The 12,750-nt window shown below is 41.8% G+C and overlaps 2 protein-coding genes, 1 long non-coding RNA gene and 1 pseudogene across 3 annotated transcripts; 3 read left to right on the top strand and 1 right to left on the bottom strand.

Annotated features, from left to right (window-relative positions):
• The first annotated feature begins 748 nt into the window (after positions 1–748).
• Positions 749–1,534, top strand: LOC146456208 (uncharacterized; annotated as a pseudogene).
• Positions 1,535–4,282: 2,748 nt separating this feature from the next.
• On the top strand, positions 4,283–6,607 carry LOC146456207 (uncharacterized). Its single transcript, XR_014858857.1, has 2 exons — positions 4,283–4,502; positions 5,062–6,607. It is a non-coding gene; the product is annotated as an uncharacterized LOC146456207 (long non-coding RNA).
• Positions 5,429–8,415, bottom strand: LOC146456206 (uncharacterized). The gene is made up of 2 exons (XM_085093434.1): positions 7,604–8,415; positions 5,429–6,928 (listed from the first exon to the last, which is right to left on the bottom strand). Exons 1-2 carry the CDS (start codon positions 8,084–8,086, stop codon positions 6,662–6,664), a joined length of 750 nt encoding a protein of 249 aa, XP_084949560.1. The 5' UTR covers positions 8,087–8,415; the 3' UTR covers positions 5,429–6,661.
• A 2,292-nt stretch (positions 8,416–10,707) lies between these two features.
• LOC146456205 (uncharacterized) lies at positions 10,708–12,223 on the top strand. Its single transcript, XM_085093435.1, has 2 exons — positions 10,708–11,300; positions 11,820–12,223. Exons 1-2 carry the CDS (start codon positions 10,785–10,787, stop codon positions 12,048–12,050), a joined length of 747 nt encoding a protein of 248 aa, XP_084949561.1. The 5' UTR covers positions 10,708–10,784; the 3' UTR covers positions 12,051–12,223.
• The last annotated feature ends 527 nt before the right edge of the window (positions 12,224–12,750 follow it).

The raw sequence follows: 12,750 nt of genomic DNA, 5'->3' as shown, positions 1-12,750 counted from the left end.
AACGAAAATTCGCAAGAAGGAGCAACCATCGGTAGGGATATGTGGAGCCAGTTAAAGTGCGTTTCAGCTTTCATGGCATGTATTGATCCAGCACCAGCGACACCTGAATATAAGCTGTTGCAACTTCGACAACATTTATCTGGTGAAGCCCTTAAGGCGGTAGAAACGGTAGGGCATTCAGCAGCGGCTTACGAAGCGGCAAAGGAGAGGCTAGAGAGAAAATTTGGCGGTCAGAGAAGAAAAATTGCCCTTCATTTAGAAGAGTTGGAGGCTATTAAGTCCGTTCGCCATGGCAACGCAAGAGATTTAGAGAGGTTTGCAGATTTGTTGGACGTACTTGTAGTGAATCTCAAAGAAGTCAATCGACATGAAGAACTGGGCAAAGGGACATTATATGTCAGTCTGTGCAAAAAGTTGAAAGAGTCAGCGTTAGCCCACTATCATCGCTGGATGTACAAAAATGGTCGCTGGGAATCAGTGGAAACGTTAAAGGAGTTTATCGTACAATAGGCCGAATTTCAAACAGTGGCTTCGGAGACCATTCGGGGAGTTAACACAGCAAGCAAGAGTTTCGAGCAGAAGCGAAATCGGAAGGATAGCGAGAGGTCGACGTTCTTTGGTCGAGATCAGAAAACGGAAAGCCACAGAAAAACAGGATACATGTCACGCCCTTGTAAAGTATGTAATGGACCGCATGGAGTTTGGCGATGCGAGAAGTTCAAAGCCATGAGTGTTCAAGACAGATGGGATGCTGCCAAGCGTCTTCATTTGTGTTTCCAATGCACTAGAGAAAGTTGAGAAGTCCATCAAGTACGTGGATGGAAGATATCAAGTGGTGATTCCATGGAAAGATGACAAACCTGAACTGCCAGACAATTACAATATGGCGGTGCGTCGGTTGTTTATCACTGAAAAGAAGTTGCGCAACAACCCAGAGGTTGGAGAAGCTTACTCCAAATGCATCAGTCAGTACCTTGAGAAAGGATACATTCGAAAGATAGATCCAGCTGAGAGTAGACCATCAAGAAAGTGGTACTTGCCTCATTTCCCTGTTGTAAGGCCTGATAGAATTACGACAAAAACTCGTATTGTATTCGATGCCTCCGCCAAGTGTGAAGGAGTCTCCGTGAATGACAAAATTTTGCCAGGACCAAAGCTGCAGAAGGATTTGAACGATGTGTTGCTACGTTTGCGCAAACATCCCGTGGCATTAGTTTGTGGCATTTCCGAGATGTACTTGAGAATTGAAGTTGCACCAAAGGACCGACCATATCTGCGCTTCCTCTGGAGATCACTAGAAAAATAGAAGGAGCCGGAAGAATTTGAATTCAATCGCGTGTTGTTTGGAGTAAACTCATCGCCATTTCAAGCTCAGTTTGTGGCTCAAGCGAACGCCGAGAAGTACAAGGACGAATTGCCAATGGCCGCTGAGACTATGCTGAAATCTACTTACATGGACGAAAGTATGGACTCTGTGGCGGACGATAACCAGGCCTTGGAACTGTACAGTCAATTAGACAAGGTGTGGTCATGAGCAGGGATGCGAGCTCGAAAGTGGTTGTCAAATTCATCTAAGCTTCTCGAAAAGATTCCAGTTGAGGATAGAGCGTCTGAACTCCATCTTGACAGTAGTGGAGTACCAACGGTAAAGACACTGGGAGTCGCCTGGTTATCAGACGAAGAAGTATTTACATTCAAGACAAATCCTCCAGAAGAAGGGTTGGAACTTACTAAACGAAGTTTCCTAGAGAAGATTGCGAAGTTGTTTGATCCAGTTGGTTTCTTAGCACCTTTCATCATTCGTGCTAAAGTTCTATTGCAAGAGATGTGGGCTGCTGGACTCGATTGGGACGACCCTTTTCAAGGCGATTTGGCTAGAAGAGCTCGGACAAGGTTCAGTGAGTTAGAAGATTTACCGGAAATCAAAGTTCCGAGTTGTCTGCACTTAGGACAGGACGAGGAACTGCTTTCAGAGACACTGCATACATTTGTTGATGCATCGCAGGATGCGTACGGAGCTGTCATCTTCTCAAGAGTATGTTATAAGAGTGGATTGGCATCCAAAAGGCTAGTAACTGCTAAGACAAGAGTCACGCCACTCTCCACGACAAGTATTCCCAGATTGGAACTGATTGCAGCAGTTCTCGGGTTAAGAATGTCAGATTCTGTTTCCAAAGCCTTAGACAGTGCCTTGCATAAAGTAACCTTCTAGTCTGATAGCATGAATGTACTGTAGTGGATCAGAGGAAAAAGTCGGTCGTTCAAACCGTTTATTGCAAATCGAGTGGGAGATATTCAATCAGTGTCTGACTTATCCTCAGCAATGGCGATTCGTTCCAACCAAAGAAAATCCAACTGACCTGGTTACAAGAGGCTTAAAAGTGTCGGAACTAGCTAACTCCGAGAAGTGGTGGAACGGACCTGAATTCCTTGGAAACGACGAGTCAGAATGGCCGATAAATCGTGTCAACGTAGATCAGGAAACGAAATCAATGGAAATCAAGAGGAATGACCGAGAGTTCCCAAAATAAGCAAATGATTATGTCGAGGAACGAACAAGGATTTCACTAAAGGAGAATAAGCATTTATGGCATTTGAATCCAAATCGATTTTCAAGTTGGCAAAAGTGTATCAGAGTTCAAGCATGGGTCTATCGTTTCGTAAACAACTGCAGACTATGTGAAAGAGAGTGGAGAGATAAAGCCAGGAGAAATTGAGGACACAGAAACTCATGAGGTTAAAAGCACACAACAAGAAGCTCTTACCGACGAGTACACAGCGCTTCTTCGCCAAAGAGAGTTACCAAATAACAGCAAATTGCTTGGATTAAAACCAAGAATTGACGAAGAGGGCCAGATCAGGAGTGAAGGTCGACTGAGATATGCAGAGTTCTTATCAGAAGACGCCCTATTTCCTATAATCCTGCCCCGCAAGAATCAAGTGACAAAGCTAATTGTCAAGCATTATCACGAGAAAGGGAAGCATGCAAGTGGAACTAATCAAACATTGGCGGCTTTATCAACCCGGTTTTGGATAATATCTGGTCGCGAAGAGATAAGAGAATGGGAGAAGGAGTGCAATGAGTGTCGAAGACGAAAAGCTAAAGCAGCAAAGCAAGTTATGGCTCCTCTACCACAGATAAGACTAAGATTATCACTGCGAACATTTGCTCAGACAGCAGTAGATTTCGGAGGTCCTTTTCTTACCATTCGAGGCAGAGGAACACGGAGGCAGAAACGTTACTTGTGTTTGTTCACCTGTCTCTCAATGAGAGCAGTTCAACTGGATCGAGATGGCCTATGGTCTTGATACGGATTTGTTCTTGAATGCCTTTTACAGAATGGCCAAACGGAGAGGCCTTCCCCGAGGAATGTTATCTGACAATGGTGGAAATTTCGTGAAGGCAAACAAAGAGCTGCGCCAACTGGTCGAAGTGCTTGACCAAGACAGAATCAGAGCCTCCACAGCCAGTCAGGTAGTTACCTGGCACTTAAATCCTCCAGCAGCACCGCATTTTGGTGGCGTACATGAGTCAATGATCAAGGTAGCGAAACGGGCTGTGCATGCAATTTTAGGAAACGCACACATCACTGACGAAGAATTAATGGCCGCATTTACCGGAGCAGAGGCACTTTTGAATTCAAGATCTCTAACCTATTAGTCTGCAAGTCCCGATGACGATGTACCATCAACACCAAACCATTTCTTAATTGGTCAGATTGGTGGACAATTCGCCCCAGAGTCAGTGGACGAGACCAGCTTCAGCCCAAAGAAAAGATGGAGAAGAGTGCAAGAATTAGTGAGACACTTCTGGCACAGATGGCGGCGTGAGTGGCCTCCAAACCTAAATGTCAGAAGAAAGTGGACTGAAGTTAAGCAAGATCTTAAAGTTGGGGACGTAGCTTTAGTAATTTCACCTAACACACCACAAGGTCACTGGCCTCTCGAAAGAGTGATTGAAGTTTACCCTGGCCAAGATGGGCATGTTAGAGTCGCAGAAGTTCAAGTTGGGAAGAACCAGATCACAAGGTTTATTTCAAAGTTATGTCAGTTGAAACTTACTTAAGAACGATGTTGAATAACGAAACTTTGTTGTGGAACAATGATTGAATTATGAAAGGATTAGTGACATTCCTACTTAGAAGATTTTTTCGCAGTTCCTCCTCCTACTAGGTTAAATGTTCGATGATATGAAACTGCCTCGATCAGAACAAGAGAGGATGAACTTCATTCTCTCTTGCTCACAACTAAAAAATCTTTTTTTTTTCTTTTTTTTTCAAACAACTAGTATTTACTGTTCTTGGCTAGTGCCAGTGCCTCCCCAAAATTTGAATGATCCAGTTACCAGGAAGAAGGCGAGGGGGTGGGGGGGGGGGGGGTTGTAGTGCAGGGGTGGACGATTAAGAAACCGTGTACACTCTTATGCTTTATTACATATAATCCCGTGAGGGTACTCAGTGGTTTTTTGGGTGGAGCTGTGCATCATTGAACAGCCACTTCTTGTACCGTACTAATTTTCGCGGGCACTTAAGTTCGCGAATTTGGAACACGAATATTTCGCGAGCATTAATTTTCGCGATTTTGCAAAAAATGATAAATTTAGGGCATTTAATTTCGCGAAAATTCACAAAAGACAGACTTAGAAAACCATTTTTTATTGAATGATCACTTAAATAACGATTGATTTACAATCACGATTTGCAATTACGTAAAAGAAATAGCGTTGATAATCAGACAAATCAAGGAAATACTGCAAATCAATCAAATGTAAAAATACGATTTTAAATACCTATGCCACACAGTTCCATGACTGCACGAAAGATGTTTTGAAACAGCTACATTTTCAAGAAGATTAAAATGAGTAATTCGAATGAAGAAAGTGCTGAAGTAGAAGATCAATAGACTTTTGGCAATTACCATGAAGCTAAAAACGCAATTAATCATTGATTAAAGCAATTATATTTCGCGTGTTTAATTTTCACATATCCTAATTTTAACGAGTTTTGCGATTTTTTACAAATCGCGAAATTAAAGCCTCGCGAAAATTAGTACGAATATAAGCTATTACTTTCAGCTACTGACGGAAACCCGCTTGTTGCGGCAAGTATTTTTTTTAACTGCCGCTAAAAACAGGGTCGGCAAGACGACAGTGAAATAACTTCCATAATGAAGGATAAAGTATAAAGTCATTTATTTTCCAGAGGACAAGTCGTGTTACCCGTGTGGTTTTTCTGTTTTGTGTTTCCAATATTTAAAAAAGCAAAACAAAATTAATGTGATCTTTCCTTCCTTCCTCCCCGATGAATCCGACATTTGGATGGATCTTCTGAAGGGTGATTGTACGTGATAAAGAGGGGATGGAGCTTCCCCTTTAAGTCATGGTTCTTATCCAAAATTGGCTCTACACATAATTTCTATACTCGGTGTATCTGTGCAATTAAATTTTTATTGACGCAACCTTACATTGACCAGCTTTGAGCTATTATAAGCTACAAACAATATTCTTATACTCTATCATTAGAGACCGGTTTTCAATTGAGTGTCGCGAAACCAAACCTAAGTATTCACTGCTGCCCATTATAACAAACGTAAACAGCAAAATAGACCAATCAGAATTGAACTGATTCAGAGCAAAAACAAGTAACCAGCGACAAGCGTTGGCGCGCACGAGAAAACGCTTGCGAGCAAGTCACGCACCATTGGTTTTGGTTTTGTTTGTCATTTGTTGAGAAAAGTGGAGGGAGGTTTGCCAACCAATCACAAAATGTAGTAAGGCAAAACCAAAGCAAACTCCACGTCCTGTCGACACTCAATTAAAAACTGCTCCAGCACTATCAAAACATACATTAGCTTTTATTTTGTAAGATAATTGATAGCATGGCTGAGCCGATTGAGACAAATCCTCTAACCTAAAGAGATTCTTAAAATCGGGGTGTGACTTTTAAAGTAAAGAACAATAAAGGGCAGATTGTGAGGAAAGGGTACATTCCAGTCATATCTGGGGCGTTGTTCCATAACATTCTATTATTGAACTGACTTGCACCCGCCTTACATGGTTCTTAGCTATAGAAGACACGAAGAAGTCACAAATTAAGGAATCCTTATCATAGGTTATTTCATTAATATTAAATCCAAAACTATAAAATAGAGCATTAGAACTACCATTACTGACGTAGCCGAATAAATCCTAATACAAAAGGACTACACCTCGGGCGACTGACCTACTAAGACCTCCCCTTCACTCTTCCGTACCCTCAGAGAAAACGTGCTATTCTTCATGTTCACCCCGTAAACAGACCTACTTTTTGGGAAAACAGCTACAACAGCTACAGTAGTTGAAAAGGTTACGAGTGATTAACAGTGATAAAATCTAAAGGTCAGTCATGCACATATTCACGTACATGCTTGACTAAAACACCGAAGCCATTTTTCTTTCTTCATTTTCAAGACGAGTTGTCAACAGATAGTATCATTAGAAGCGACTTTTTCGGTCGGAGAGAAACTAGTGTTTTATTATAATTTAAACTTTTCTGTCCGCACTTTTGGCTACACATGGAGCGAACAGGAGCTTGTCTCAAGCTTTGCGTAAATCACTATTTCAATTTTATTAGAAATTTCAAGCTGCTATTAAATGAAATCAACTGCTGTAAAGAAAAATGGTTCATGCATACGGGAGTGCTTTGACGGTTTCCAAGTCTCCATCGAGCTTGTCCACATTATACTGCTTGATTGGCATTGTGGACAGGTCTGGAAACTTCTCCTTATTGGCATTTGTAAATGTGACTATATCCTGCAAGCCATCCACAACAGGCCCCGTGTTAGTGACGATCTGGTTGACTTGGTCGATTGTGGGAACAACAGCAGTCGTCTTTCCGCTTCCATTGTCCGGCCACAGCTCTTTGGCGACATTGTAGACTGTGTCTATGTGCTGTATTCATTCAAAAAGTAAAACAAACAAGAGTGAGCTAGAAACATCATTGGCAATCAATTTCCACGAAGGGTCACGCGCCAGTTTCTTCAGATTCAACCATCAGGCCCTGTTCTCTGTCAAGCCCCTCTTTCTAAAAACCGTGACCCCCACCTTTGCTTGGGACACAGATTTCCTACCCTACTCCCTCCCCACATCCCCACCCCCCCCCCCCCCCACACACACACACACACACACACCTCTTACCTCTCATGTTAGAAAACGCAAAAAAAAATATTTCAAAACTCAGGCGAACCAATGATCAAACTATGAGGCAGTATTATCGTGGTAAGATAAATTACCGTTGTACTTCTAATAACACACAACCTGTTAGCGCCGGTTATGTTTCAGTTAGGTATATGCTAAAATTATGGAAACACTAATTTAACTTTTGCTAATACGTCCCTCTTCTTTATTGACTAGCCCCCCCCCCCCCCCCCCCCACGACCACCACCCCAACGGAGGGCTAGAAATTAACAAGACCCTTGGGGGCTAATAGGGTATTTACGGCAATAAAAACTGGGTTTTTTTGGTTTGTTTGTTTGTTTGGGTTTTTTTTTTTTGTTATCTCCTTTTATTAAGTAGTCGGACCTATAAGCAAAGTTATAACTTTCTTGTGATCATGAGAGAACTCACCGTCTGCATTGGTTTAGTGTACTTGGTATAAACGTCTGGCAGAGGCACCATAATTCCGCTGCCAGCATCCACCGTCACGTCCTCCTTGGCCTGCATCCAATCGGAAAGGTCTTTGATATAGGTGGAGATATCGGAGATCAGCTGCGCCAATGCCTGGATCTTTTTCTGCTTCTTCTGGTTTGTTGTCTTTTCTGTGCCACTGGACTTCGATATTATCTTGTTCAAGGCAATCATCACTCCCCAAAGTATGGCACCAACCGCGACATTTTTGACAACGAACTTAACAAAATTTTTTACCACCGTTCCCCACTCGATTTCTTTCAGCGAGTTGAGGGCACTTCTTAGCTTGCCAACTTTTTCTTTGGCCTCTTTTATCTTCTCATTCTCTTCCTCGTCTTGTTCTTTGTCTGCGTCTCCACTGTCATCGGCCATTTCTTCGTCGACATCGTCGATAATTGCCTCAGCTTCCTCTATCTCGGCCATTTGTAGTAATTTACCTCACAATTAAAAAAAATTCAGATGCGGTTTGCAATGTTGCGCCTGGAAGGGTCTCGAGCAGTTTGATATCGTGGATAGATAGGCATCTATTTATACAGCATAGTTCAACCGTACGTGCTCATGAAAACAAAGCTTAACACGAGCTATTAAACCGTACGTGTGTCAGCTTAACATCTCTAAACGCAAAACGGCCCAATCGCATTACTTTTGCACCTGACGAGAAATTAAATACTGCAATGAAAATAAAATAGATAAAGGAAATATTGTCACGCATTTCCTATCAAACATTGAATGCTATTACGTCATTCTATTTCCGGGCAGAAGACCCGCGAGAACGGGCTCCACATACTTCGTGTAAATGTAACAGAGCGTCTAATCCGAGCGAGGGTTTCGGCCTTTTTGGGAACATTTTTCGAAAAATTGCACCTTGCGCTGAATCAGTTTATCAGTACTTATCAGATGTCAGATGAAGAAATTCAAGCTCAAAGTTTGAATGAATATTAATTAGGAAGAACTGGGTGATTTTGACGACTCTGAAACAGCTCGGAAGTACACGAAGGGGAGAATCGATAGCAGACAGTACAGCAAGCTTTAGCAACATTAACGCCATCAGAGAGAAATATAATTCAATAAAAGCCCAACTATGCCAGAGATTAAAGTCTCAGGTGTTGCAGGCGGTTCAGGCGTTATGATGTTTAACTATGTTAAAGGACTCGACTTGACATGGCAGAAGAACAATTTTTCGTTTCGGAGAGCATTTCCGATTTATGCAAAAAGTATAATTAATTTTCAAAATTGATAAATGATGTAAACTAACTGTTCCAAGACCATAATTTTCGGCTTTTACTGAAATTCCATTACTGCAGGTTGGTGATGAGTCAGACACGGTTGTGGAACAAAATATATACCACACAAACTGGAACCTGCGTTATTTGTTTTGTTTTTTTTTTTACGCAAAAATAATTAAAAATTTATTAATTCCGCATGGATGACGATTTAATGACTTTGTAGAATATATACAGGTTCGTTTTGCTTCACTGCAGTCTGTAAAAAAAAACCTCTTGCCGCTTCTGTACCAATTATAAGTAAAAAACAAACCAACTGCGCAATTAATTTGTCGATCGTACGTGATTTCCCGCGAATTGTCTCACAAAGGCATTGCTTTGGATGTTGGAAACGTGACCTATCTAGTCACGATTGATTCTGTTTGAACCTCTGCCAAACTAGTGAGCAGAACAAAGCAACTCTCGAATCTTGTTAACTTGGTTTATTTTTTGACCGGTTTTGTCTGATCGTACAGGCTTTAATATCGAAAGAAAGAGTTTGACAAGATAATATAACTAAGCTTAACTGTAGGTATTGAATTATTTACAGTGCAAATCACGTTCCCGGCTAAGGATGTGTACAGCACGTGCAGGATATGACTTAAGTCCTCCGTTAATTAATATGCAATGTTTATTAGTTTGTATATGTATAGTCATAGTCATAGTCCAGACGTTGAACACGGGACCATTATCAGAAGAAATAAATTATGTTGAAGATATAACTAACTTATAATTTACAATGTTCACGGATTTTAAAAATTTCGCGATCCAAGATTTGGACCTTCAAAGATTACAAACAGGACATGACGACTAATATCGTACATATGCAATATTGGAATATATTGGATTTTCGGGCTCAAGGATCAGTAATGACGCGATCCATGATTTGAACCCGGGACCTTTAAAGATTACATTCAGGATACTTATGACTAAAATCCTGTGTTACCGTAACGTACATATGATATGCAATGTTGGATTTTCGGGCTCACGAATCAGTAATGACGTGATCCAGTATTTGAACCCGGGACCTTCAAAGTTTACGTACAGGATATGAATAAAATCCTGTGTTACAAAATAAGCAATGTTTAGTTTTCGGAATCACGGTTCTAATTTCGTGGACGAGGATCTGGAAAGGGACCATGACCGTGAAGCAAATCCAAGTGATCAGGGAGGGGAAAGAGGGGCAAGCATTTCAACCCAGGACCTCAAGACTACACGTCTAGCCCCCTTACCTCGGTTCAGTCATACCGCCTTCCCAATCTTCTATATACGTTTTGCTTGGTTAGCGTGTTACATGTTTTCTGCAACTAGCAACGCAATTGTCCTTGATAACATTGCGAATGTAGTTGCCGTGGCGTTCTGATTGCTTATGTGTTGTTGACATTTGATGTCCTTGGTGACTCAATTGAAACCTGTCAAAGTAAGATCAACGTTCCCATCTATTTTGGTTTTTCTTTTCTTTTTCGTATTCCTCTTTTTTACGCTCTTCTTCAAAGTCCGGCTTCGTCGTCCATTTCTAAAGCTTCTTCTTTCTCTGACATTTGCATTACTGATTTGGCTCACAACAAAAAATTTAATGTAAAAAGTTTTTTGATGTGATACGCAATGCAGGGCCCGTGAACGCGCCCGCCGGAGATACCGTCATCCACCCCCCCCCCCCCCTCCCAAGAAATTCAAATCGTACGTGCTCACTTGAAACAAAAAGTTAATAAGAACTGTCGTAAGCGTTAAGAAGTACGTGCGTAAGTGCCAGCCCTACGTCCATAAATGTCAGCCGATCAAAATTAGACTGCGAAGATTTCTTTGACAGAAGAGAAATCAACAGGACAATTTTGTGAGAGTTAATACCAAAGGACACAATGGGAGTCGTTCTTGGAGTAGAAGCTGCCGTAGGTGTTGCTGAAGCTGCAGAAGCGGCAGCAGGAGCTGCCGAGGCTGGGGAGGCGATTGGTTCCGCTGCCGAGGCTGGAGAGGCGATTGGCTCTGCTGCCGAGGCTGGAGAAGCCGCCGGTGCAGAGGCGGGTGACGGAGCTGCGGCCGCTGCTGAATCTGGTGGAGATGCCCTGCAAACAGCCCTTGAAACGCTGACCAAAGCTGTGGAGAAATTAGGAAAAATGGTGGTGGACTTCGAGCGCATCAATCTCATTTTCAAAGCAGCCAATGCGATCTTGGAGCCGCTTATTGCGTCTGATCCATCGGCTCGAGCCAAAGTAGAAAAACTTACAAAATTGATTGAAGTGCTCAATGAAAGCTCTAGTCTGCTAAGCAATCTCACGGATTGGCTCAAGGTTCATGCACAAGACACCAATGATTTGAAAAATTTTACTGTCACGACCCGAGCAGTGTTGTCAAAGTTTATTCCTCGACTGGGAGCGGTGAGTACTTTTTTCCTATATTTGGTTGGGGCCCGCGGGGGTGGGGGGCAAGGGCGATGATCGTTGCACCTTGTGCCCCTTAGGGTGCTAAAATCTAAAATGACTTCGGTTTGAAGTATGGTGGTACCTTTTAGGGTACTGAGCCGAAACATATAGGAGAAAGTTAATGTCAGTCAACTGATTTGGTACCTTTTAGGGGTGACAAATTTTACGGACCGCGCTCACAAACCGAATTCTGGTACCTTTTAGGGTATCTTTTCCAAACTTTCAACTATCACCCCTGTTACTTTTATATGAGAGTAACCCCATTAAATGGTCGCCTGGTTGTTCTTGCAAAGCGAAATCAGCAAGATCTAGCAATATTTCTCGATTTGTTTTTAATAAAACAATTATTCCACTCACGCTTGTTGCAAATGTCATGAGATGATTATAACAAACTCGACGCGCTGTCTATCATCTCATATCCAACGCGCGCTCCTGGAATAATTGTTAAATATCAGTTTCTGCTCGATTTTATAGGCTGCGGGCGTCCTGATGAAGCTTTCCAAACAGATTGTCAAAGAGAACGCCAAAAAGCAGCCTATCATGGATGGTGAAATAGATGCTACTGAGCACAGCTTGCAAACGGTCCTCGGCTGTTACAAGTCTCTTGCTGACTTCAAAGCAAAGCATAAAGCCCAGGTTCCAAATCTTGTTGGAATGCCAATCGATGAAGAAATGGTTGCTTCAATGCAGGCTAAAATGCCTTGAAATTACCGTGAAGTGTATTTCATTATCGCGCCATGAACAGACTGAGTCTTAGATTAGGAACTGAATCGATTTGCGTTGAGCGCAACTTTGCAATGTCACATAAACTTTATTTTGTTGTTGTTGTTGTTGTTGTTGTTGTTTATTTTTAAAATTAAAATGACAAGAATAATTGGGTTTGTTAGGTTGGGAGTCTGTGAGTTTATTTACTAAATCATTTCACGATTTACTTAAGACTTTTTCAAAGTGAACTATGTGAAAACTGGCTGACTAAAATAAATAAAAGTATCTGTCCTGTTTGTTAACGTATAGCCCGAACGTGCTCATATTTACTACTATAAACCCTTTTAGGCTGCTGGTATATCAAAGGATAACGCCACAGGCTAAATAATTGTCCGAAAAACGTATAGATGGTCAAGAAGTGAAGCTTCGAGGACAACTGTGAAACGTTGCCAGGACAATCCTTGAGCGGAAAGAATTATCTTGCGATATACCAGCAAGCCGGAGAGGAGTTTACTTACTTCATTACCCTGTGATTAATTTCCGAAACGCGCAAGCTTTTCTGTTGAAAAATACAGAACGGCCAGTGTTGGTCAAGGCATGATTGCCGGTACACAAATCCAAGTTGACTAGCATAAGGACGGTGCGTATTAATACAGAGGTATTTTTGCACGGTTTATGACTATGAGGGAAAAGCAAATCT

The sequence above is a fragment of the Pavona decussata genome, unplaced genomic scaffold (assembly GCF_977016875.1).
Source record: "Pavona decussata unplaced genomic scaffold, jaPavDecu1.1 SCAFFOLD_260, whole genome shotgun sequence".
Classification (NCBI taxonomy): Eukaryota; Metazoa; Cnidaria; class Anthozoa; order Scleractinia; family Agariciidae; genus Pavona; species Pavona decussata.
The sequence above is the reverse complement of the archived record's forward strand: the minus strand, read 5'-3'. Positions and strand labels throughout refer to the sequence as shown.